This window comes from Podarcis liolepis, assembly GCF_965112155.1.
Source record: "Podarcis liolepis genome assembly, chromosome: 5".
NCBI classification, from domain to species: Eukaryota; Metazoa; Chordata; class Lepidosauria; order Squamata; family Lacertidae; genus Podarcis; species Podarcis liolepis.
Genome location: NC_139556.1, coordinates 92,551,660 through 92,576,176, shown reverse-complemented (window position 1 = coordinate 92,576,176; position 24,517 = coordinate 92,551,660). Strand labels below are relative to the sequence as shown.

Genomic DNA, 24,517 nt, shown 5'->3' with positions numbered 1-24,517 from the left:
GTTTACAATCATCGTTCCAACCACTTGCAAGCAGCCCCCAAAAGATTCCCCAGAAGGTAATGTGGTCCCCGGGCTGAGAAAAGTTCCCCACTCCTTTCTCACTTCCCACTCTACATGCTCAGAGCCTTACCGAACTCAGAAACAGCCTGGTGTCATTTTATTATGTTATCAGATGCCTTTTAGCAGGAGAACATAAACTGAAAAGCAGATTATATATTTTAAAAGAAAGAAGTATCTCCCGCAAGAATGGAAACTATGCTTTTCCAATTGAGGCACTGATTTCCCCTGCTATTTTCCATGACTACTGAAGATACAGATCCTGAATAAAAGGAAAGCCGCTTACTACATGCATTTGGAGCATATCAATGCCAAAATGTGCTAAGTGTTTGGCTATGTGTGGGTCCAAAACCGCCTCCTCTTCATCAAAGGAATAGACATCTGCCGAGAAAAGAAGAAAAAGGACTGCTCACCGAGTGTTACCCATCAGCGTTATTTCACAACAGCATATTCTTGAAACTTTACCACCTACATAATACGCCAAGCGATAGTAATTTTGCTGCGCACATGCCAGCTCAACTATTAAGCAAATTCCGGACATTCTGTTCACTACCAAGTTCTCCACATTATAATGGTTCCATTGGCAACCAAGAGATCCCTATTCGAAGGTGCCCTTCAGACATTGCTGCAGCAGCTTGGTGTGCCACTCTTCTGTGGCTTCATCCCACATTGCCCAGCCTGCAGCAGGGGCGATTTGGGAGGTGCAGAATAAGGCAACTGGCTCTGTCCTTGCGGCACTGAGCTTTCAGGTGTTAGAAAGAAGGTCACAGCTAAGAGGTAGAATGAATGCTTTCCGCACAGTAGTTCTCGGGTTCAATCCCTGGAATCTGCAGTTCTTTTAAGGCAGGGGTGCCCAAACTTTTTTCAAAGAGAGCCAGATTTAATAATAATAATAATAATAATAAATTTTTATTTATACCCCGCCCTTCCCGGTTCAAAAACCGGGCTCAGGGCAGCTAACAACAAATTTAAAACATTTAATTGCACAAGCAGCATAAAATACAGTATAAAAACATGAATAACAATAACATTCAGATTAGATGAAATGAACATGCATGAGGGCTGACCAAAGTTGTTGAGCTTCTTTAGGATTATAGACCAATAACTTGCCATAGGGGCTGGATTAGATGGACTTTGGACATGCCTGTTTTAAGGTATCAGAGGGCACACTTTCTCTGCCTTGAAATTAGAGAGCTACTGCCAGTCAAGAGTAGAAAATGCTGGGCTGCATGAACCAGTGATTTAGTATAAGCTCACTTTGGCTCTATCCACTGGCCAGAGCATCCATTGGCCAGAGAACAAAAAGGCCACTCAGAGGTCGTCTCTGGGGAAGGGGGAAGGGTTATGAACATTGCCCCAATAAACCCAGAGGGATCCTCCCCTCCAAATGTTAAGAGAGACAGGGATTGTGGGGTCGCTTTTCTCCACGAAATCAAATCAAGGCAACTGGTACACAGGTGCTCTCTCTTGTTCCCGATCAGAGTGGCTGCCTACCTGCAAATGAAGAGTCCCCGCCTCCCCACCAGGCTGCAAGTAGCTCCTCTGCCTAAAAAACTGTTAGCTAAAAGCCAGGGCGCAGCACAGGTCAAGCCCTGCCTTTCAAGAGGAACCTAACACAGCAAGGGGAGGACTGCCTTGTTCCTTCATCAGCAAGAGAAAGAGCAGCTGCTGAGAACTTTCCTGCCCCACCTGCCAGAAAGAACACTCTGCTCCAAATGCAAAACCTTGTGCAAATTAATTGAAACAAAGCATGTTTTCTATCTTACTCGTAATCCTGTACCCCCAACAAACACAAAAAGTCAGTTGATCGTTATGGTGTTGGAAGCCTGCAGCCAATAGAAGGAATGATGCTCTGGCCACAATATATCGAGGTTCTACAAAAGAGAGTTATTCCAGAGCTGGAAAAGAGATGTCCTGATGGCACTGGGATATTGCAGCAGGACCTAGCCCCCAGTCACACATCGAAAGTGGTGAAGAAATTCATGACGGAGCAGCAAATACAGGTATTTGATTGGCCAGGGAATTCCCCGGACGTAAATCCCATTGAGAATTTGTGGGCTATATGCAATAGTTGCCTCCGTGCTGTAGACTGTACGACTATGGAGAAGCTCCTTCAAGCGCTGATTCAAGTGTGGTACAGGGATCTGAAAACAGTGACTGTTCGAAACTAGTAGACTCCATGTCAAACCATGTTCAAATGCTGCTTAAAAACAGCAGAGGTCATACCCGTTACTAATGTATGTATATGTGAGTTTTGTACATGTATATGTGAGTTTTGTACAATAAACTACATTGTTTGTTTCAATTAATTTGCACAAGGGTGTAGTTGCCCTGGGGCAGAAGAACCTGGGACTGCACTTCAGCTATGAAATCTGCTGTCAGAAGATGCAGTAGTGATCACCAACACCATACTGCCTCTAATGCTGGAGGTAGTATGTAATCAGCAGGATTAGTAGCCTCTGAGAGGGCAGCTGTGTGGGCTGTTATGTACAAAATAAGAAGGCAGACCCACTCCCCACCCCCCAGGTTCTTGCATAGCCTGCTAGTTGAAAGCAGACAACATTTCCCTTGATGGCACTAGCAGCCCAAGAAGCTAGTAAAAAGGTGCGTTGCAGGAGATGAGATGACCCTCTGGGTCCCTTCCAACTATATAAATCTATGGTTCTATGAAGCCTTGGTTTACCAGTTTGGTTTACAAGTTTGAGGTACCCAGAATTCCATCCAAGAAGTGTGGGGTACAATTGCAAAAGACATCAGCACATGCCAGATGTGCCTCCCCACAAATCCTGTTGCTCTCCTCATCCCTGTAAGTAACTCCTTGTGTGCTCCCCCAATCTGAGAGCATGTGCTTACTACACATAGTATTATAGAAGAAGAAGAGTTTGGATTTGATATCCCACTTTATCACTACCCGATGGAGTCTCAAAGCGGCTAACACTCTCCTTTCCCTTCCTCCCCCACAACAAACACTCTGTGAGGTGAGTGGGGCTGAGAGACTTCAGAGAAGTGTGACTGGCCCAAGGTCACCCAGCAGCTGCATGTGGAGGAGCGGGGAAGCGAACCCAGTTCACCAGATTACGAGTCTACCGCTCTTAACCACTACACCACACTGGCATGGTGTGGATATAGGTGTGGATCCAAACTTTCCTTTCCTGCCCCTGTTTTTCCTCTGCAGACCCCTCTATGCGCACACGCGAACACACCCCACAAAAATATGGTGCTGGGGTTGCAGGAGTCTTGGGAATGGTGTGTGGCATATGGTGTCATGGGCTGCAGGGGGTAGGAGTTGGGAGCAATTCCTCCCAAACCCCCAATTGCATGGATGGAGGAGCAACTTAGGATCCAAGCTGTGGCATCTAAACAGGCTGGCAAAGATGTTTTTCTCCATGAGGCAGATCCATTAAGGACTCCTATGTCTGTTTGTTTATATTTGTTTAACCATCCCCTGCAGGAGGTTGCTGGGCTACCTTATTCCTTGAATCAGGCAGGCATCTCTGGCCTTTGGCAACCTGTCCATGTCTCCTCTTCACTTACAGCACAGTATGGAACCAGTTCATCTGGGTTTTAACTGTAGCGGATTTAATGTTCAGTGTACGTGCGGCAAAAACAGAAGGATGAACAAGACTGCGAACCAGGAGATTAAAGCTCTGCACTTGAATCTGAAAGACCTGCATTCAAAGCATACTGTGTGCCTTTGGGGCAAGTCATCTCATAGCTTCCCATCTGCTAAGGAATATATTGCCATCTGCTAATGCTGATATTGCTAATGAGGGTACGTAGTTCAAAGGATTTCCACCAGGGTCATGAGGCAGTCTGAGATAGCCACCTCAGGCGGTAAAATCCAAGGGGCACCTCCATAGGCACATACCATCGCCAGAGAAGTGGATGCAGTGGCTTCCAGGCTCCAGGGAGATCTCACAAGAGCCCTGCAAAATCACGCAAGAGCTCCAGGAGGTTGTGCAGAGCCTTGTGCACCCTTCCTGAGACGCTGGTAAGAGAGACAGAGTGCCTTGTTTACCCAAGGTATTGAGAAGGTTGTATGAGGCCTTTGTGTGATCTTGTGGGGCTGTTGCAAGAGCTCACCAGAAGCCAGAACCAGAATTTCTGCAGAGGCTATAGGCATGGGATCCTGGTAAATGAGGCTTTGGCAGGGGCAGAAAGGTGGGGAATTTCCCATTTTGCCTCAGGCAGTGAAACGGGATAGGCCTTCCCTAATTTCCACCTTCTTTATTTGAAAAACGATAATACAAATGACCTCTTTCTCCATAGGAACAGTGGAAGGAGAAACTTAAAATTAGCTGGAATTTCAGATCTGCTACTGCTGCTAAATCGCCTTGTAATCCTAATTTGGGTTCAAACGCAGCATACTAAGGTTTTATCAGAGTTAAAACCGTGAGCATCATCCAGCCATATAATTTCTGGCCTCCTAAATCCTGCAAGGCAAAAACAGGAGCAGTGTTCCTCTCGATAAGCGTTGCGATGTCCAGCTGATAAAGTCCAGCATTCTCTCCGCCAGTGTCTGCCAAGGGTGACCCTGCTGGCATTTATGGATAGGCATGGTGCCCTTCTGCTGCCATTGCATGCCAAAGGAGTCTCTGTTTCCAGGTACATGTTATTGTTCCCCTCTGTAAACAAGAGCTCAGTGTTCTCGTGCTTTTCCAGTTAAGTCACAATGCTGTGCGACACCTGGAAAAAGTTTGTGTGCTTTATCAGAGTCACCTTTATCAGAGCCAACTAAATGAACCTTGGGTTACATCCGTAATAGTATTTGAAGCATTTCACTTCAGCTGGAAAAAAACATCCATATGGGTGTCTGACTAGAGATAAAACAAAACAGGGACAAAACAATAACATTTGAAACCTTAAGTCCATGCAAATAAGAGGCCAGCTGAGGTCAACTTTTGAAGTGCTGATATTCACCTAAGGACACTTGGATACAAATCTTTTTTTGCCTCTCATTGCCATTTTACTCCAACTTTTACATTACATCCATGCCAACTGAGGATTATGTTTCATATTTCTGATGAAGAAGGCTCCAAGCCACAAAAGCTTACGACATAACATAATTTGTCAGTCTTTTAAAGTCTTACAAGATTCTTTGTTGTTTTCGCAGAAACAGATTACAAAGCAACCCCCTCTGGATATCTTTAAAATTTCTTCTTTTTTCATTTGAGTTTGCACTCAAGGAACCCTGGAAATGCAAACTACACTAATTCCTTTTAGCAGTTATAAGAATGGCCTACAGTTCTCCGCTGAAATCAAAAGATCAGTACACTTTAAAACCTGAATTTTTCACAATACTGACTGCAAACTTGTTTCATATTTCCTTTTGTATTTAGGACCCTCTGGTATCTAACTGATCACAAATTAGACAAAAAGAAAATATTAAGGATTAGTAAACTGCTCGTTTACTGTAAGCAGGAATAAAACACGTTGTCTAGCCTATTGTGTTTTTCGGGGGGGGGACGAAGGGAGCGAAGAGTACACAGAGAACTATTGTCCCTCCTCCCCTCCCTGCTAAAAGAATTGTTTGCAAGGATGAATGATAAAGATTTTAAAGGTAACCTAGGATACTTAAAAGACTACGTGCATGTTTAATTCTCTGCTATGGCTCTGTTCTATTATTAACCAACTGAAATCTGTACTGTTACGCAAATCCCCACTGCAATATGTCGGTCCTCTTAATAGCCTGCTTTGGCCGAAATATTATGCAGGTGACTCAAAGACCAGAGCCTTTGATCCCCACCCCACCCCTGGACAGATGGAAGCCCTCCAGAGCAGTATGTCAATCGTGCATCATGATGGGCACATAGGCCTCATTAGCATCCCTTCCCCTAATAAATTTTGTCCCTATGCCCTCAGTGCACAACCATTAACAATGACAAGAGGCCACTCTGCCCTTTTCAGTCGCAGCCAGAAGTTCCAATGATTTATGTGCTTCCTGACGCTGCATTAATTCTACGGTAAGAGTTTGGGGGTGGAAGGAGAGCTGTAGAGAGCCGCCAGCTGAGCCACAGGGCCCCTGGGAGCCGGGTAACAAAAACGTGGGGCTATGCTGAAGGGGTCTGCAAATCCCTTTGTTCTAAACGTGCAGCCTCCTCCTCGGATGTGGCACACTCAAGCCAAGCACCAAATCTGTTTTGCCGTGGCAATGCTGAAAGGATGTGTTTCCCCGCTTTGGCTAGCTTTGCAGCAAAACCGTGTGCATGGGCAGGAATGAGAATCCTTTGAGTTGCACAACATGGCCTGCCTTTGTTGAGAACAGTCAGATGTGTTCTCCCTTACTGGCCTTTCTGTGCGGTTCCAGTATTGTTCGAAGGACGTATCCTGTCAACTACAGAACATAGCAAAGTCAACATTCAAAACTCTGCTTGGTCATTAGGCCATAGACAAGCCAGCCAGCTCTCCTGCGGCCCAGAGTTGCAATGCAGAAAAGACATCATCCAGGACACTTGTGCATATCCCAGTTCTGTGAGAGTGCAGAATGTTGTACCATGTCCCGAATTCAGTTTCTGTAAAACCCCTGCTTACTTCCTCATTTTCCTGCCCTCTTCTATACCCACATGTCTGTGATAAAACCAAGAGACAGTGATGATGTGGGCTACCTGATAAAAGGTACTTATTTTCCTACTGACTAACCTGCACCATCAGGAGTAATTGTTCCAAGCTTCACTGCTAAGGGATAACCCATCTCCTTATAGTGTTCCAGCGCATGTCCATTTCCTCCACTGCCGTAAAAGAACCACTTTCCACACAGTACTGACCCATCTGTGAGATTCAGCCAAAGATTCTCCCGCAGGTCACATTTTGAGCATTTCCAGCCACTGAAAAGCAAGAAACATTCAGGGGTTAGATTGGCAGTACTGGGGAAACCTGGGTCTACCTCCAAAACCAGCAAGTGGCCAAGATTCCCAGACTGGATTAACCATAGGGTTCTCCTTGTCAACTGCCAATGGGACAACCACAATCTGCTGCCATCTGAGTAGCCCCACATCACCAATCCTCAAAAACTGCTGCTCTTCATTAACGATAACTGTACGGAGGAAGAAAATCAGTACTGCTCTGTTACAAATGTTTTCTTAACATAAGCGTTTCTGCTTGCCTGAGGAAACAAGCCTCTCCTTCTTATGTTCACTCCTGAGCCGCCCAGAGCCAATTGGGGGACATGCAGGGGAGCTCTGTTGTGCAAAGAGAAGTCTACTGAAGCCTGGAGAGCGAGAGGCGTCGGTGCGCACCGACCCCTCTCACTCTCCAGGCTTCAGGAAGCTATACACAAGCCTCGCGTGCCCGGCAGGAGGTCCGGCCGGGCACGCAAGGCTTGTGGGCAGCAGCCTGCAGCCCGAAGCACGGGGTGTGTTGCGTAGCACGCCCCGTGCTTCGAACAGATGTTGGCAAGCCTCGCGCACCCGGCGGGAGGTCCCGCCGGGCGCGCGAGGCTTGGGGCGGTAGCCTGTTCTGGGGGCTGGGGTCGGGGGAAGCTTAGGCTTCCCCCGCGCATGGGGGGAGAAATAATTTTTTTCCCTTTATTCCCCCCCCCCCAAAAAAACTAGGTGCGTCCTATGGGGCGAAAAATACAGTGTGTGTGTGTGTGTGTGTGTGTGTGTGTGTGTGTGTGTGTGTGTGTGTGTGTATATATATATATATATATATATATATATATATATATATATATATATACAAATTCACAAATTCAAGAGGTCAAGACACGAAGGCTTTAGCAACTAATCCACACCTAATGACCCACCTAAGTGGTACTCAGAATATCACTCAAGAAATCACTCAAGATATCCCTCAAGTAATTAAGGAACAAAAGAAGAAAAGAACACTAGCCTGGGAACTTCCCCTCTGCCCAGAACTTTTGAGGCAATACACCACACCCCTCTACAGTATTTATAGGAACTCAAACACTGAGATCCCGCTCTGTTCCAGTAACAAGAAGCCGAAAGCACCAGCCTGAAGATGACGAGTGAGACCTCGTCGAAACGTCGCCTAGACACCCCAACTTTTACACGGGAAGACACCCGAGGACACCAAAACCTGCATTCCTGTACCCGTGAAAATCTACGAAAACAAATATCTCACCTCTACGGGGAGGAAACCTTCCAGCTGACAAGAACCTACGAGAAACTAGAAATCCGAAGAGCCACCATCTTATGTGATCTCTTGTTCCTACGCAACTGCCGAGACAACAACTTAATTCCCACATGCTTCCAACTTAAATTCCACTCTAAAACCCCAGCTACCGAAAGGATCCTGAAACGAACTGAACTATCCCTAATCAGAAACGAACTACATAAGAAAAGATACCTACTAAACCAAACCAACAAAGATCTGCTCACTCTTCACCTCAAACTCTGTAACAAAATCCACCCTGCACTCTGGGACAAATGCAAACAACTAGCCGTCTGGAGAGCTGAAACTGAGACCTCACATAAGACAGACACACACACCAACAAACTCCACAAACTAGAGAGACGCCAGAAGCCCAGCCACCCTCCACAACAACCCATGAAACAAACAGTACATAACATATCAGACAGGATCCTCACCTCAACTGAAACCAAAGTACTCTCCAAAGGTTTCAACTTTGCAGTTACCCCGAGACGCATCCCCACGGAAAACATCATATGCGGAGTCGAAGCTAGCCTAACCAAAATCAACCCAGATGAAGCCAATAAAATCAGACTTGAAGTCACCAACATCCTCTGCTCCAGCAAACCACCCAGAAGCAATTTACACAAAGAAGAACAGAAAGCACTCACCAACCTGAGGAAAGACAACAACATAATCATTCTCCCAGCAGACAAAGGTAATGCCACTGTTGTGATGAACACATCGGACTACCAAGCAAAACTATCAAATCTACTCCAAGACCCTACCTACCAACCTATAAAAACAGATCCCACCACCTATCTGGAAAAAACCACCAAATCCAAAATAAAAGCCTCTCCTATCAGTGAAGAAATCCAGCTAAGAATCATCCCCAGAGAAAAATCATCCAGATGCCCCAAACTCTACGGCCTCCCCAAGATACACAAAGAAGGAACACCACTCAGACCAATAGTCAGCTCCATAGGCTCACCTCTACAAAATCTCGCTAAATTTCTCGCTAAGCAACTTCAGCCCTATGCAGAATCCATCTCTTCACACGTTACAAACTCCTTCCAGTTCATAGAAACAATAAAGAAGCAAAACCTACATCCCGATGACCTACTTGTGAGCTTCGATGTTGTATCTCTCTTCACACAAGTGCCCATTAATGAAGCCTTGACAGCCATTCAAAACAAATACAATCCCCCCGAATACATCCTGGACCTGACCAACCACTGCCTAACCAACACGTACTTCATCCACAATGGACAAAGATACAAACAGATAGAAGGAGCACCTATGGGATCACCCCTCTCACCGGTCATCGCAAATCTGTACATGGAACACTTTGAAACCAATGCTTTAGACAAGTCAGAACACAAACCCAAACTTTGGCTCAGATATGTTGACGACACCTTTGTAATTTGGCCACACGGGAAAGAAAAACTAGATAGCTTCCTCACACATCTCAACAGCCTACACCCCAAAATACAATTCACTATGGAAATAGAAGCCAACAACCAGCTTCCCTTCCTTGACGTCCTAATCTACAAAAAACCTGATGGCTCCCTAGGACACACTATCTACCGGAAAAAAACACACACCAACCGCTACTTACATGCTCAATCACACCACCACCCTGCACAAATAAACTCCGTAGCCAAGACCCTCATCTCCAGAACCAAACGCCTGGCTGACAAAGACCACTTGACAACTGAGTTACAGAATCTCTCAAATGTGTTAATCGCCAATGGATACCAGCAAAACAGGGTTAAGAAGCTAATCCAAAAAGAAACACCCCCCAAAAACCAAGACACGGAAGAAAACAATGGCATGGCCCTCCTTCCTTATATCAAGGGCACTACAGATAAAATTAGCAAAATCCTCCATAAACACAATATCAAAACAGCCTTTTGCACCAACCAAAAAATAGCCAATATCCTCAGAAACCCCAAAGATAAAATCCAGTTGGAAAACCAAGGGGTCTATGAAATACCCTGCAAAGTCTGCCCAGCCACGTACATTGGACAAACAAACAGACGAATAAATGCACGTATCGCAGAACACAAGAATGCCGTCAAAAAAGAAGAAAAATCTTCCTCTCTTTTCCAACACATGAAAGAAACAGGACACGAAATTAATTTTGCAGATTCCAAATTGCTCTTTAACATGGAACATCACCACAAGAGAATAATCATGGAAGCCATCGAGATAGAGAAACACCCTCACAACATGAACAAGCGTGACGACACGTCCCGCCTGCCAGACATCTGGAAATTAGCCCTCCCCACAAAAACCGACACCAGATCCAGAGGCACACAGAACGCCACCACCAATCAACCACACCAGACCCAAACCCAGACCCTCTCCACAGATAAATTACAGACACCATCCAGTAACCAAACCATAGTGGCACCTCCGGATGCTGCACCCCCCTGCAATCCCTACACAGATCTGGCTGGCACAGGGCACAAAACCACAGCTCGCCCCTATACACGAAGCCAAGCCAAAGCACAACTAAGTGCAGTACAGCCATCTTCCCAGAAAAACTCTTCACAAATTCAAGAGGTCAAGACACGAAGGCTTTAGCAACTAATCCACACCTAATGACCCACCTAAGTGGTACTCAGAATATCACTCAAGAAATCACTCAAGATATCCCTCAAGTAATTAAGGAACAAAAGAAGAAAAGAACACTAGCCTGGGAACTTCCCCTCTGCCCAGAACTTTTGAGGCAATACACCACACCCCTCTACAGCATTTATAGGAACTCAAACACTGAGATCCCGCTCTGTTCCAGTAACAAGAAGCCGAAAGCACCAGCCTGAAGATGACGAGTGAGACCTCGTCGAAACGTCGCCTAGACACCCCAACTTTTACACGGGAAGACACCCGAGGACACCAAAACCTGCATTCCTGTACCCGTGAAAATCTACGAAAACATATATATATATATATATATATATATATATTCAGCTCTAGGAAAACTTACAACCAACATTTCGGTAGTGGGGGAACAAAAAGATGGAAAGGCAGGAACAGGGAGGACTGGGTAAAAAGGGATTAATGTGAGCAAACTGTCCTCCTATACTGAGTATTCAATACAGAACGCTCAATACAAATGTGTCAAATAAAGCAGAAAGACCTGCTAATGGTTTAAAACATTGTATATTAAATGTTATAAAACCATATAATGTACTGCAGAGCACTTTAGAATCATTTAATTAACTTTAATGTCCTTTGCGTGAGGCAGATAATGGATTAATGCAGTGTTAATGGGTATGAAGAAAACGTAAATAGCTGCCAACAGGGAACTTAATGGCTGCTGCAGACAGAAAATGAAAGGAGTGACAGATAAGATGGTTTCTATAAAAGTGTTGCGCTACATATCTATGTGCTATGGGGTGGGGGTGGGGTCCTCCTGGAAGGTCTTACCCGAGAGCTCCTTAGCTACCGTATTTTTCGCCCTATAGGACGCACTTTTTCCCCTCCAAAAATGAAGGGGAAATGTGTGTGCGTCCTATGGGGCGAATGCAGGCTTTCGCTGAAGCCTGGAGAGCCCCACCGCCAGCCCCACAAGCTCGGGGGGACAGCGGGGAGGCGCAGTGCACCTTTCCCGCTGTCCCCCGACTTGGTTGGAAGGCTGGTGGGGGGGAGAAGCCTGCTCCTCCCCGTCGCCAGCCCCGCAAACTCGGGGGACAGCGGGAGACACAGCGTGCCTTTCCCGCTGTCCCCCAACTTGGTTAGAAGGCTGGCGGAGGGCTTCCCCCTCCTCCAGCCCCGCAAGCTCCCAGAGCGATGCCAAAGCTGCACGCAGCTTCGGCATCGCTCTGGGTCCTGTTCTGGGGGCTGGGTCAGGGGGAAGCTCGGGCTTCCCCCGCCTCAGCCCCGCGCCTGGGGGGGGGGAAATAATTTTTCCCCCTTTATTTCCCCCCCCCTAAAAAAAAATCTAGGTGCGTCCTATGGGCCGGTGCATCCTATAGGGTGAAAAATACGGTATTTCTCTCTATATCACATTATTCTTGGCAAGTGTGGTTTTCTGGTCTTGTTCTTTAACCAGGCACCTATCCCAACCACCCATCCCCAAAGGCATCCAATTGGTTAACATGGGATGCAGAAGCTGGATTAGGTGGGTTCTGGGATCTGTTCCACAGGGAAGTTCTTTGGTAACAAAGTGAAACAGTCTCACCTGGGAGGAATCCTGACTCCATTGTCCATCTGTACAAGAGTGTTGGCATGTTTGGAGACTTGCAGCTCCTCTTCCCACGAATCTGGGTCTTGCTTCCTATAAGGAGATTTCGAACTGAGGACTGCGTCGCAAGCTATCGTAACCTAGAGGTGGGGGGGGGGGCAAAGTCAAGCTGAACATAAAAGGCAACGTAAAAAACCAAAACCAAAAGACAAAACTATCCCTGCGTTATAGTGTTTGCAACCAAGTGCACCAGTAATGATAAGCAATTAGCTTTCATATAGCACTTTAGAATGATCACACTCTTTCCGTAACAGGTAGGTAGCCGTGTTGGTCTGCCATAGTCAAAATAAAAAAATTCCTTCCAGTAGCACCTTAAAGACCAACTAAGTTAGTTCTTGGTATGAGCTTTCGTGTGCATGCACACTTCTTCAGATACACTGAAGAGACCCGATCTGAACAGAGACACTGGATTCTTATCTCATTATACATGACTTAGCCATTTTTCACCTTCTCGCCCCTTGCCTTTTCCTGTAAGACCTATTGCAGTCGTTAAGAGTCGTCAACAGGCTCATCTCAGCTATCTGCCAATCTCCCATTCCCACCACCCTTCTGAGTAATACCCCTCCCCACCTTCTCACTATATAGAAGGATCTGGCAACTTCTGTTTCAGTGTATCTGAAGAAGTGTGCATGCACACGAAATCTCATACCAAGAACTAACTTAGTTGGTCTTTAAGGTGCTACTGGAAGGAATTTTTTTATTTTGACTCTTTCCGTAGTCCTCACAAGAGTCCTGCAAGGCAGGTCAAAAGTATCCCTATATTGCAGAGGAGTGGAGTTAAGACTAAAAGACAACATATTGCCCAAGACGATCAAGTGAGTTCAAGGCTGAGTCAAGATTTCAGTAAAGGACTCAGCCATGCAACACATACACTCTCAGCCATTATATTCCACTGTTCTACCAAAATATAAGGATCTGCCTTAAAAACCTACTTAAGCTCAGCGTGGCCTATTCTAGCAGTTCTCCAAGGTCCCACAAATAGGTCTTTCCCAGGCTTGGCACCCATGATCCTTTAAGAGTGAAAACAGATTAAATCAGTTTAAATCCCATTCTTTGTCTGTTAACCACACTTACCAAAGCTGGCAACTCTTCTATGTTGGGTAAAGGAATTTCAAAGTGGTCTGGAAATATGACAAGTTTAGCTTCATCCTCAAATTCATAATCATCGTTGTTTAAATCACCATTGGATTCTAGGTCTGCAAGAGGGAGAGAAAGAGAAAACTCAGAGCATTAAAACGATAACAGGTAAAGATACTAGACTTACACCAGGCTTTGCTTGGGGAATTCCCAGGCACCTAGTTGCTCAATTTAACACTTTTAAATCAATTAGCAGTACAACAATAGTTCAAATGTTAATTCAATAAACCATGTACTCTCAGGCAATATTTTCTCTCTCTCTTTAATTAAGCCTCTTGAGGAAAATGTCAGTTTTTAAAAAAATGACAGCTTGTTTATTCATTACATTCCAACCTTTCTTCCTAGGTGGTCGAGGCTATATACGTGGTTCTCTCCCACCCACATGTACCCAAACTGTGAAATTTTATTTATGCATTTCATGAATATATACGGGGATGTATATATACAATACTTGATACCAAGGCAGCCTCTTGGCTTGCTGGAGGAGAGGACTGGAGTGAGAGAGGACACCTGGAAGACTTCAGCATATTTTCTGAGCTTATGTTTGTTTCTCCAACCCTTCAGGTATGTACTTATGGGAGCCATTGCCCAGAGGTGCAAACCAAGGTTTCATCCATCAGCCAAGCAATCCCTGTTGGCCCTAAACAGTGAAGACTTCTGGTTCCAGTTGCGGGTGGCTGTTTTAGTATAACTGGTTCAATGGTTTCTGAACTGGACATTTTAAACTATTCATTTTTTACTGTATTGTTTATATTGGCTGTTTTCGACTGTACACCCTTTGGGGTAGAATTCTTATTCTGGCTGTGTACAGCCCCCTGTACACTGATGTAATATATAAACAAATATATAAACAAATGTTTATATATTTTATATATTTGCATATAAACAAATGTTAACAAATAAGCTGGTTACAACAATACAATATCCCTATCTATAAATACTGAGACTGATAAACTACAATACCAAACAAAATTTAGAATCCACAAAAAGAAAAAAAAACATGGCATCACATTGCGAAACATCTTAAGTGCCAGGGATCCCTCCCCTCTTGCCAAGGCCTGACTCACAACATGCAGCGCTCAGCCCCACCCACACAAACACATCATATCCAGAATCCCTCTTAAGGTAAAGGTAAAGGGACCCCTGACCATTAGGTCCAGTCGTGACCGACTCTGGGGTTGTGGCGCTCATCTCGCTTTATTGGCCAAGGGAGCCGGCTTACAGCTTCCACGTCATGTGGCCAGCATGACTAAGCCGCTTCTGGCGAACCAGAGCAGTGCACAGAAACGCCGTTTACCTTCCCGCCGGAATGGTACCTATTTATCTACTTGCACTTTGACGTGCTTTCGAACTGCTAGGTTGTCAGGAGCAGGGACCGAGCAACAGGAGCTCACCCAGTCGCGGGGATTCGAACCGTCAACCTTCTGATCGGCAAGTCCTAGGCTCTGTGGTTTAACCCACAGCACCACCTGCATCCCTGAGCAGCACTCAGCCCTACCCACTACACAAACACATAATATCCAAAATCCCTCTTAAATACTACTAATTTTCCTACGGCAAAAGCACATATCAGACAATACTCACAAGCTCATCCAATGTCACTCTTTCTGCCAATACACACCAAACACTCCAATATATCTTGTCAATCCCCAGACTACAGTCATCCATCGCTCCATTCACTCTGCTAATAAATGTGCTGCAAAAACAGTACATTCAGTTTGGGTTTCCCCAATACCAGTTCAATACGAACCACGCAGACGCTCAAGGTCAGTTCTCTCCTTTGCCCACTCTGCCAACCACCCCTTTCCTATACCCCACCCCCTGGCTCTCCTACATACAGTGCTACCTCGTGTTACGTACCGTCCCCCTTACGAATGCTGCGGGTTATGCGCTCCGCTAACCCGGAAGTAGAAGCCCCTTGTTGCGACCTTTGTCCCGGGATGCAAGTGGAAGTCGTGCTCCGGCGGCATGGCAGCAGCAGGAAGCGCCATTAGTGAAAGCGCGCCTCATGTTACGAGCAGTTTCGGGTTACAAAGGGACCTCCAGAACGGATTAAGTACGTAACACAAGGTACCTTTGGAAACATCCGTTGCGTGGCAAGGCCCTGAACCCTCCCCCTTAGTTGGAATAAAGACACTTGACTCAAGTATTTTAGGTTAATGGGCTAAAAAAGGCCACAACTTTATTGGTTACAGAATGTGAGTGGTATTGGGTTAGGCATTGGAACCAAACCGACTATATCTGATTCCTGACCGCCTACAGGAAGTCTCAGAAGGGTTAACCACCAGTAGGGGGAGCCCTGTTGATGCACATCAACTAGGAACTCCCCCCCACCCCAGGGTCACCAATACAGCCAGGGGTCATGCCATGGCTGTACCAGGAATCAGTCTTATGCTTCTTCCAAGATCGCAAAGGCTGCAACAACTCCAACCAGATGCAACCAGAGTAATAACCGTGGCTCTCTCCCAGTTCACACTCATTGACTGAATTTCACCTGAGGCTCACGGAACGGTTCACAATGTAAAAACACAAAGTACGTAACACAGTAACAATCAAAAACCAATTTTAAAAACCCACAGTTTAAAAGACCATAGATTGTTTAGTTCGCCAACAGCCCATTCCCATACAGGGGTGGAAAATCAGAGAAGAAGTCACCAGCTCCCATGTATGAAAGGATGCTCAATCAGTTATTGGGGAATGAAATTACAGAATCTTCTCCCAATTGCTAAAACTAATCATATTTATTTTAGCCAAAAGGTAATGATGAAACACTATACCTAATAGAACAAATATCTCCCACAATTCAACACTTACATGCAAAGCGGAAAGTATACACAAGTGTAATGGCTACTTTAAAAAAAAAATGTTTTTATTAATGATTTACTTGGGTTTCAAAAGTACATACATTGTCTCAGTTTTCAGAGCATGAAGTCCTTTTTACAGATCGGTTATATTTGATGTGAGAGTTTAATGTTGTATACAGTATAAGATTGGGGGGAAAGGGGGAGAGAAGACGGGTAGTAAACTTTCATTCTTTTAGAGAGAGGAGATCCTGAGCTTCAGTGTCTAAACTCAAAGGCACAGCCTGCCTCCTAATCCTAGGTGTTGAGTCAGGCTGTGATTTGGGGCTGTGGGAGAGACAAGAGACAAAGAAATAACGAAAACTGTACTTGCTCAGAGGTACTCTCAGTCTCACTCCTGCCATTGTGAAGAGAGTTTCTGGGGCTACGCCCTGGTGAGACTAAACAGAAAGCAATTCTTCCATGGAGGAAATAATAGTATTATGTTGTGTAATATTAGGGGGGGGGGGGTTCCTTCACAACGCAAACTGAGTCATCTAGTCTGACCCTCTAATTCACACACAATTCCAAATACAGTGGTGCCCCGCAAGACGAATGCCTCGCAAGACGGAAAACTCACTAGACGAAAGAGTTTTCCGTTTTGGAGGTGCTTCACAAAACGAATTTCCTATGGGCTTGCTTCGCGAGACGACAATGTCTTGCGAGTTCCTGCTGGTTTTTTTCCCTCCCCCCCTCCTTTTTCTAAGCCACTAAGCCGCTTATCAGCTGATCCGATCAGCAGATAAGCCGCTAAAAGCTGTTACTAGCGCTAATAGCACTAATCCGTCAATGGGCTTGCTTCGCAAGACGAAAAAACCACTAGATGAAGAAAATCACAGAACGGATTCTTTTCGTCTTGCGAGGCACCACTGTAAGCTGCCAAAAATTCAGACACCTGAATTACATGCACACCCCTTCATGAACAATCTCAGATTTAAAGTATGCAATGAGCTGTATATGGCCAATTTATCCAGAGGAACAAAAAACTTTCAGACTGCAGACCCTTTTCTTTATCTTCCACACATTGTTTGACCTAAAAGAAGGGAAAGGATGAGCTTGCTCTCTGCAGCAAGCTCTTTTCAATCACAATGGCCAATATTTTTATTTCTTCACTTCGTTAACTACTGAGGACAATTCATTATTGGCATAACACACCCATTATAAAATGTGAGTCCATTCCAAATGGAAGCATGGGAATTTCACCTACTTAAACTCAGAATACTTTCCAATAACTGGATGTTAATTACTTTGCTGGCAAGAATGACCCAAATCAGGAAGTGAAGCAGTGACCTGGAGTTGAAAGGTTCTATTATTTCAGTCAACTAACTAATCCCTTGAATTACCCAGCAATTATGGGAAATTAGGATCTTGGTCTTCAAGTCTCAAGCAGCATTTCAGTTATTTTATAAATGCTACAGCGTTGTCCCTTCTGACAATTTATGAGTCAAAAAGTCCAATGGAAACAAGTGCTGAATATGGAACTCCTGGGTTCAAGTATTTCTTCAATGCAAGCAACTATTTCCTGGACCGGATGAGTCTGAGCAATGAGCTTAATGATCTCTTTCACAGGGTTCTTTTAGAAGGAAACATGAAACTTCTACAATAGAGTTTTAATCATGCTAAAGGTGCTAGGGAAATAAGACGTTCATTGAGGAAAAGCTGTATCAAGTTTCAGGAAGCAGGCCACGTATTTGGAATTGACAAAAGTGCTTTTAAAACTCTACAATATTTCAGTACTAGAAAAATTCCTGGTGCCCAGCGACGCAGGTGACTAGTACAGTGGTGCCTCGCAAGACGAAAAGAATCCGTTCTGTGATTCTCTTCGTCTAGCGGTTTTTTCGTCTTGCGAAGCAAGCCCATTGACGGATTAGCGGATTAGCGCTATTAGCGCTATTAGCGGCTTTTAGCGGCTTATCTGCTGATCGGATCAGCTGATAAGCGGCTTAGAAAAAGGGGGAAGGGAAAAAACCAGCAGGAACTCGCAAGACATTGTCGTCTTGCGAAGCAAGCCCATAGGAAGTTCGTTTTGCGAAGTACCTCCAAAACAGAAAACTCTTTCGTCTAGCGAGTTTTCCGTCTTGCGAGGCATTCGTCTTGCGGGGCACCACTGTAATCTGAAACCTATATTTTAGTATTGGTAGGACAGATCGTGAAGCTGAGGCTCCAATACTTTGGCCACCTCATGAGAAGAGAAGACTCCCTGGAAAAGACCCTGATGTTGGGAAAGATGGAGGGCACAAGGAGAAGGGGACGACAGAGGACGAGGTGGTTGGACAGTGTTCGCGAAGCTACCAGCATGAGTCTGACCAAACTGCGGGAGGCAGTGGAAGACAGGAGTGCCTGGCATGCTCTGGTCCACGGGGTCACGAAGAGTCGGACACAACTAAACGACTAAACAACAACAACAGCCTAACCACACCATGCTCGCTCCTGCAAACAAGGATGCTGGTAATTCAAAACCGCCTTAGCCAGAACCAGATCTGGAACCTGATCTTTCCCAAACTGTGTGTAGTGAGGAAAAAGACACTGTACATTTTCACATAAATCACTTCACATAAGCTCAGCATGAATGTTATGATGGGTCTCTTTGATTTTCATATATTTTGCAAGATAGCTGATAATTGTGAAGAGGATGATACAAGGGTCCCTTTTACACATCAGAGATGGCTGTGGGATCCATCTCTTTTTCCTTTAGTATAAGGTAGAACTTCTCAACCTTTTAGCACAGAGGTGAGGAACCTTCTTCATCCTGAGGGCCGCATTTCCTGCTGGGCAATCTGCTGAGGGCCACATGCCAGTGGTGGGTGGAGTCAGAGGTGGGTGGAGCAACAAATGTAAACATTACCTTTGTACAGTAGGCTAGTTTTGACGGACTCGCAGAGAGTCCAAGGGCCAGACAGTGTGGCCACATTTGAGGGTCATGGCCTGAGATTTCCTGCCCCTGTTACTGATATTCAGGTACTCAAGTTTTCCTTGCTCAAGTATAGTGGTACCTCGGGTTACATACGCTTCAGGTGACATACGCTTCAGGTTACAGACTCTAACCCAGAAATAGTGCTTCAGGTTAAGAACTTTGCTTCAGGATGAGAACAGAAATCAGGCTCCGGTGGTGCAGCGGCAGCAGGAGGCCCCATTAGCTAAAGTGGCGCTTCAGGTTAAGAACAGTTTCAGGGTAAGAATGGACCTCCGGAATGAATTAAGTACTTAACCCGAGATACCACTGCAAGGGCGTAATATAATTGACCTTAATCTAATAAATGTTTACAGGATTCTGCTCTCTGTAAATTCCCTGCTGAGCCCTGCAATATTTTCTAGTTTATGAAGGGATAGAGAAGAGACCTGAAAAAAATTTAAATTCACCATCCCTTAAAATGTGTGTGGAGTTGGTAGAGCATGAGACTCTTAATCTCAAGGTCGTGGGTTCGAGCCCCATGTTGGGCAAAAGATTTCTGCATTGCAAGGGGTTGGACTCAATGACCCACATGGTCTCTTCCAACTCTACAATTCTATGAAATGGGTATCTTTCTTTCAAAATGCTGGAACAGAAAACTGAACAATTCACTGGATGTTGCTGTCCTTCTATGACACAGAAGCCATCTTGATAAAGAACTCTCTTCCAAAACTGATGAGCGCTTCAAGGTGTTTGGGTAGCACTGAGAGGGTCTCCGTTGTTCCCCTTCAGCGAAGACTCCAGCTGCTGCCAGATAAACTTATTAAAAGGTTTGAAAAAGCTAATGCAGAGAGTACGTTGCAATTCCAGAGGAGTGTCCAGAGGAGGGCAACCAAAATGGTCAAAGGCCTGGAAACGATGCCTTATGAGGAACGGCCAAGGGAGCTGGGCATGTTTAGCCTGGAGAAGAGGAGGTTAAGGGGTGATATGATAGCCATGTTCAAATATATAAAAGGATGTCACATAGAGGAGGGAGAAAGGTTGTTTTCTGCTGCTCCAGAGAAGCGGACACGGAGCAATGGATCCAAACTACAAGAAAGAAGATTCCACCTAAACATTAGGAAGAACTTCCTGAAAGTAAGAGCTGTTCGACAGTGGAATTTGCTGCCAAGGAGTGTGGTGGAGTCTCCTACTTTGGAGGTCTTCAAGCAGAGGCTTGACAACCATATGTCAGGAGTGCTCTGATGGTGTTTCCTGCTTGGCAGGGTGTTGGACTCGATGGCCCTTGTGGTCTCTTCCAACTCTATGATTCTATTCTATAATTCCCTTCTACGGGGCTGGAAGCTCAGTGAATCAGAACCACAGTTTTAAAACAGTGCCGTCATCAGAAGAGTCACAACCAAAGGTCACCAAAACCGCACTTTAAAAAGAATAGGCGAGAGCAGGCAAAGCAAAAAAAGCGATGGTGTAAGCCTGCGGGGAAGGTGGGTGAGCACAGGGGGAGAGAAGACGGGCCCAGAAGCTGTTATTTTTGGGCAAGCAGTCAGTAGGGTAAATTTCCTTCAGATGCCATCTGGCCAAGTTCAACGAGCACGTCACTCTAGTGACGGACGATGACAAATGCTTGGCCACCGGCTGACTGAAAGCAGCAGCTGAAACCCAGCTGCAGGCAGACAAGGGAGCCGTAAGCTAACATGCTGGAAGGGGAAAGAAAACGGGGGGCTGCTTGACTAGACATGCCCAGATCAGATTTAGATGTTACCAGCTGAATGTGCTATTAATAGCAGTATAAATCGGATCCCGAGCTGGGCTCCCAAAGAGGATGCCCACTGCAGTCAAGGAAGGGAGATAAGAAGAGGATTGCGCACAAGTGCGAACTTCCCTTTTACCCCTGTATTTTATCCCATCCCAGAGAGTATGAGCTGCTGCAGCCTTGACTGAATGAGAAAGCTGGGAGGCGGGGAGAACCCCATTCCGTGTTCATTTGCTCATTATTACATATACCATAGGGACGCGGGTGGCGCTGTGGGTTAAACCACAGAGCCTAGGACTTGCCGATCAGAAGGTCGGCGGTTCAAATCCCCACGATGGGGTGAGCTCCCATTGCTCGGTCCCTGCTCCTGCCAACCTAGAAGTTTGAAAGCATGTCAAAGTAGATAAATAGGTACCGCTCCGGCGGGAAGGTAAACGGCGTTTCCGTGTGCTGCTCTGGTTCGCCAGAAGCGGCTTAGTCATGCTGGCCACATGACCCGGAAGCTGTACGCCGGCTCCCTCGGCCAATAAAGCGAGATGAGCGCCGCAACCCCAGAGTCGGCCACGACTGAACCTAATGGTTAGGGGTCCCTTTACCTTTACCTTTTACATACACCATATTTACATGAATCTAATGCGCCATCGAACCTAATGCGCACCTCCATTTTCAAAACCTTGAAACCAAAAAAGTATTTGCTGGTGCCATCAAATCTAATGCCTATGCTAATGTTCGCGACGGAATTTGGCCAAAAAAGATGAGCATTACATTCGAGTAAATATAGTATGTCTTGCCTCTCCTCCAATGAACTCAACGGTTCTCTTCCCGCCCAACGTTCATGTCCCCATAATGACGCTATGAAGTAGGTTAGCCCCCAGAGAGAGTCACTGGCCCACTGCCACATGCTGAGCCTTGGGACTCACTGGGGATTTGAAGCCAGACCTTCCCAGTCCAACACTCTGACCACTACATCTGACTGCCTCTCAAATATCCACAATTTAACTAAAAGCAGCAGCAGTAGCAAATAGTCCAGTTAGAAACATACAAACATCCAACAGCCTTGGTATACCAACTGTATGCCTCTATATACCAACATGTGGGAAGGGTCATTTGATAAAGGAGGGTCTTCATCTGCCAGAGAAAACTGATAAGAGACCACCATGAAGGTGGATGCCAAATCAAAGACAATTCTGGTCTGCCATACAGGATTATTGAAAGAATTATTATTGGGTAGCCAACATGGTGTCATCCTGATGTTCTTGGAATATTTTTTTAATTTAGCAAAATTCATATACCACTTAATTCGCAAAAGCCTCAAAGTGGTTTACACAAAGCAACGCCTTGATTTATTTTATTTAACAAAACGTATATACAGTACCGCTTGATTGTAGTAGAACCTCTAAACAGTTTACAAGGAAAATGCAACATTCATTAAAGGATACTAATAAAACTAAACATTAAATATACGTCAAACTCACATTGCCCCAATCACTTGACATACTGACTGGGGATGGTGGAAATTCAACAGCATCAGGGCAGGGCGAGGCATCACTGTAAATTATTGTTAACACCACTGCTAATCAGCAAAATCAGGTGTTTGAGAAAATGGGATCTGCCTGCTTGGTCAGAATTCAGGGGAAGAAAGTTCTATTTGCAGCAAATCAAGCTTATAAAAACCGACCATGAATAATATATGCACTCTGGGAACCATTATCTGTCTGCTTGGAAAAACAAGCTTACAGGGCAATTTAGGGTTTATGATGCATCTTACCAGAATCTGCTATGCTGTTAACTTTGGAATGGGTCACTTTAGCCAGGGCCCTGAAGCCTAATTTTATGGCGAGACACTCACGGCATTGTGGCATGCATGCAACAGCATGCGCCTTTAAAGACTCGAAATGAAATAGAAACAGGGAGGGGGGAGGCGGGTATCCCAAGCCAAATGAAATAGTGTCCCAACCAACAACTGACTACTGCATCTTTCCAACAGCGCAGCAATTCAGATAGGTTTTACTTCATTCACGCTGAAAGCAACCCTATAAGTGAGACACGGCGTCACTCTTTCCATTTCACAGATGGGGGAAATGAGGCTTTGCAGTGAATCTATGGCCAAGCTAAGGCTTGGCTGAGATTATCTCACACTACAATGCCAGCCGTAGGAAACGCCTGCACATATTAGCTCCCAGCCCCTGGATAGACAGCTAGGATCACACACCATGATGCAGAGGTTTCAATTTTTAGACCAGCATTGCAAATGCCTGAGAAACACCATATGTGGTGGTGTACCATGACTGAAGCCCTCTCCACAAATACAGGCAGTAGACAAGAAATGGGAGCCACCGCATATGGAATATTTGAAAAAGAAACCTCACCTTCTTTTCCGCTCTGTCTTTGCGATTGCTTGCTTGCAAATTTGCATAAGGCGATCAATTAAGGATGCTTCTAATACAGAAGGGTTTGGAGGGAATTTAATGTCCTTAATAGGTTTCTACCTCAAAGAGCATTACAAGCAAGAATGCAAGAAATGTTCAAACTGGATTGGCAGGCTGCATTTGCGGGTACCTTTTGATGCGGGATTAAGTAAGGCTGAATCTAATCGCATACTGCTTTCTGTGCTAGTCAATTCCTTTCTGTTTTACTCACACGTTGTGATTAGTTTTATTTTCTCTTCCTCGTTGCTATTATTGCAACGTTGGGAACTTTTCCAAGCCTGCAAAACAGTCATAAGCAATGCTTTTTTTCTGGGAGGAGGCAGGGGTATTCATACCCCTAAACATTATTTTTAGGGGGGGGGAGCACTGGTCATAGGCATCAACCCCAGCTAAGTGAAATAACTAGTCCCCAACTGTCTTATTTGTTCATGTTGGAAATGGTTCAGGCAAATTGAAGATGCGCATATATAAGACAACACTTTTTCAATTCTAGGTTAGACTCACATTTGAAATAGGGATAGAAAGTGTTGGCGCTTGTGCACCTGAGCAAACCATCAACCAGCTGTAGGAAAAATCTTCAAGATAATGATACAGCTCACTAGGTGGGGATTCAGAAGTTCAAAATTGCTACTGCTTCTCTGCCACAGCTCCCCCATTTAATAAAAAGCAGGTCACTTAAACCATTACATATTTTTATTCAATCAAATTTTATTACACAGCCCCTGTCAGACTGGATAACTCAATTGTTCATCAGTACCTTCAACATTAGTGATGTATGGAAGTGAGAGCTGGACCATAAAGAAGGCTGATTGCTGAAGAATTGATGCTTTTGAATTATGGTGCTGGAGGAGACTCTTGAGAGTCCCATGGACTGCAAGAAAATCAAACCTCTCCGTTCTGAAGGAAATCAGCCCTGAGTGCTCACTGGAAGGACAGATCCTGAAGCTGAGGCTCCAATACTTTGGCCACCTCATGAGAAGAGAAGACTCTCTGGAAAAAAACTCTGATGTTGGGAAAGGTTGAGGGCACAAGAAGAAGGGGACGACAGAGGACGAGGTGGTTGAACAG

At 45.2% G+C, this 24,517-nt stretch overlaps 1 protein-coding gene across 2 annotated transcripts in view; it reads right to left on the bottom strand.

The window, feature by feature from the left end:
* Window positions 1-24,517, bottom strand: part of USP13 (ubiquitin specific peptidase 13) — a 77,550-nt gene that overhangs the window by 31,094 nt on the left and 21,939 nt on the right. For both annotated transcript variants that reach the window (XM_083504028.1, XM_083504029.1), the window contains exons 4-7: window positions 13,475-13,596; window positions 12,338-12,480; window positions 6,697-6,881; window positions 344-438 (exon numbers count right to left, since the gene is read on the bottom strand). In XM_083504028.1, the coding sequence (XP_083360154.1) occupies window positions 344-438; window positions 6,697-6,881; window positions 12,338-12,480; window positions 13,475-13,596 (545 nt within the window). The remainder of the gene's footprint in view (window positions 1-343; window positions 439-6,696; window positions 6,882-12,337; window positions 12,481-13,474; window positions 13,597-24,517) is intronic.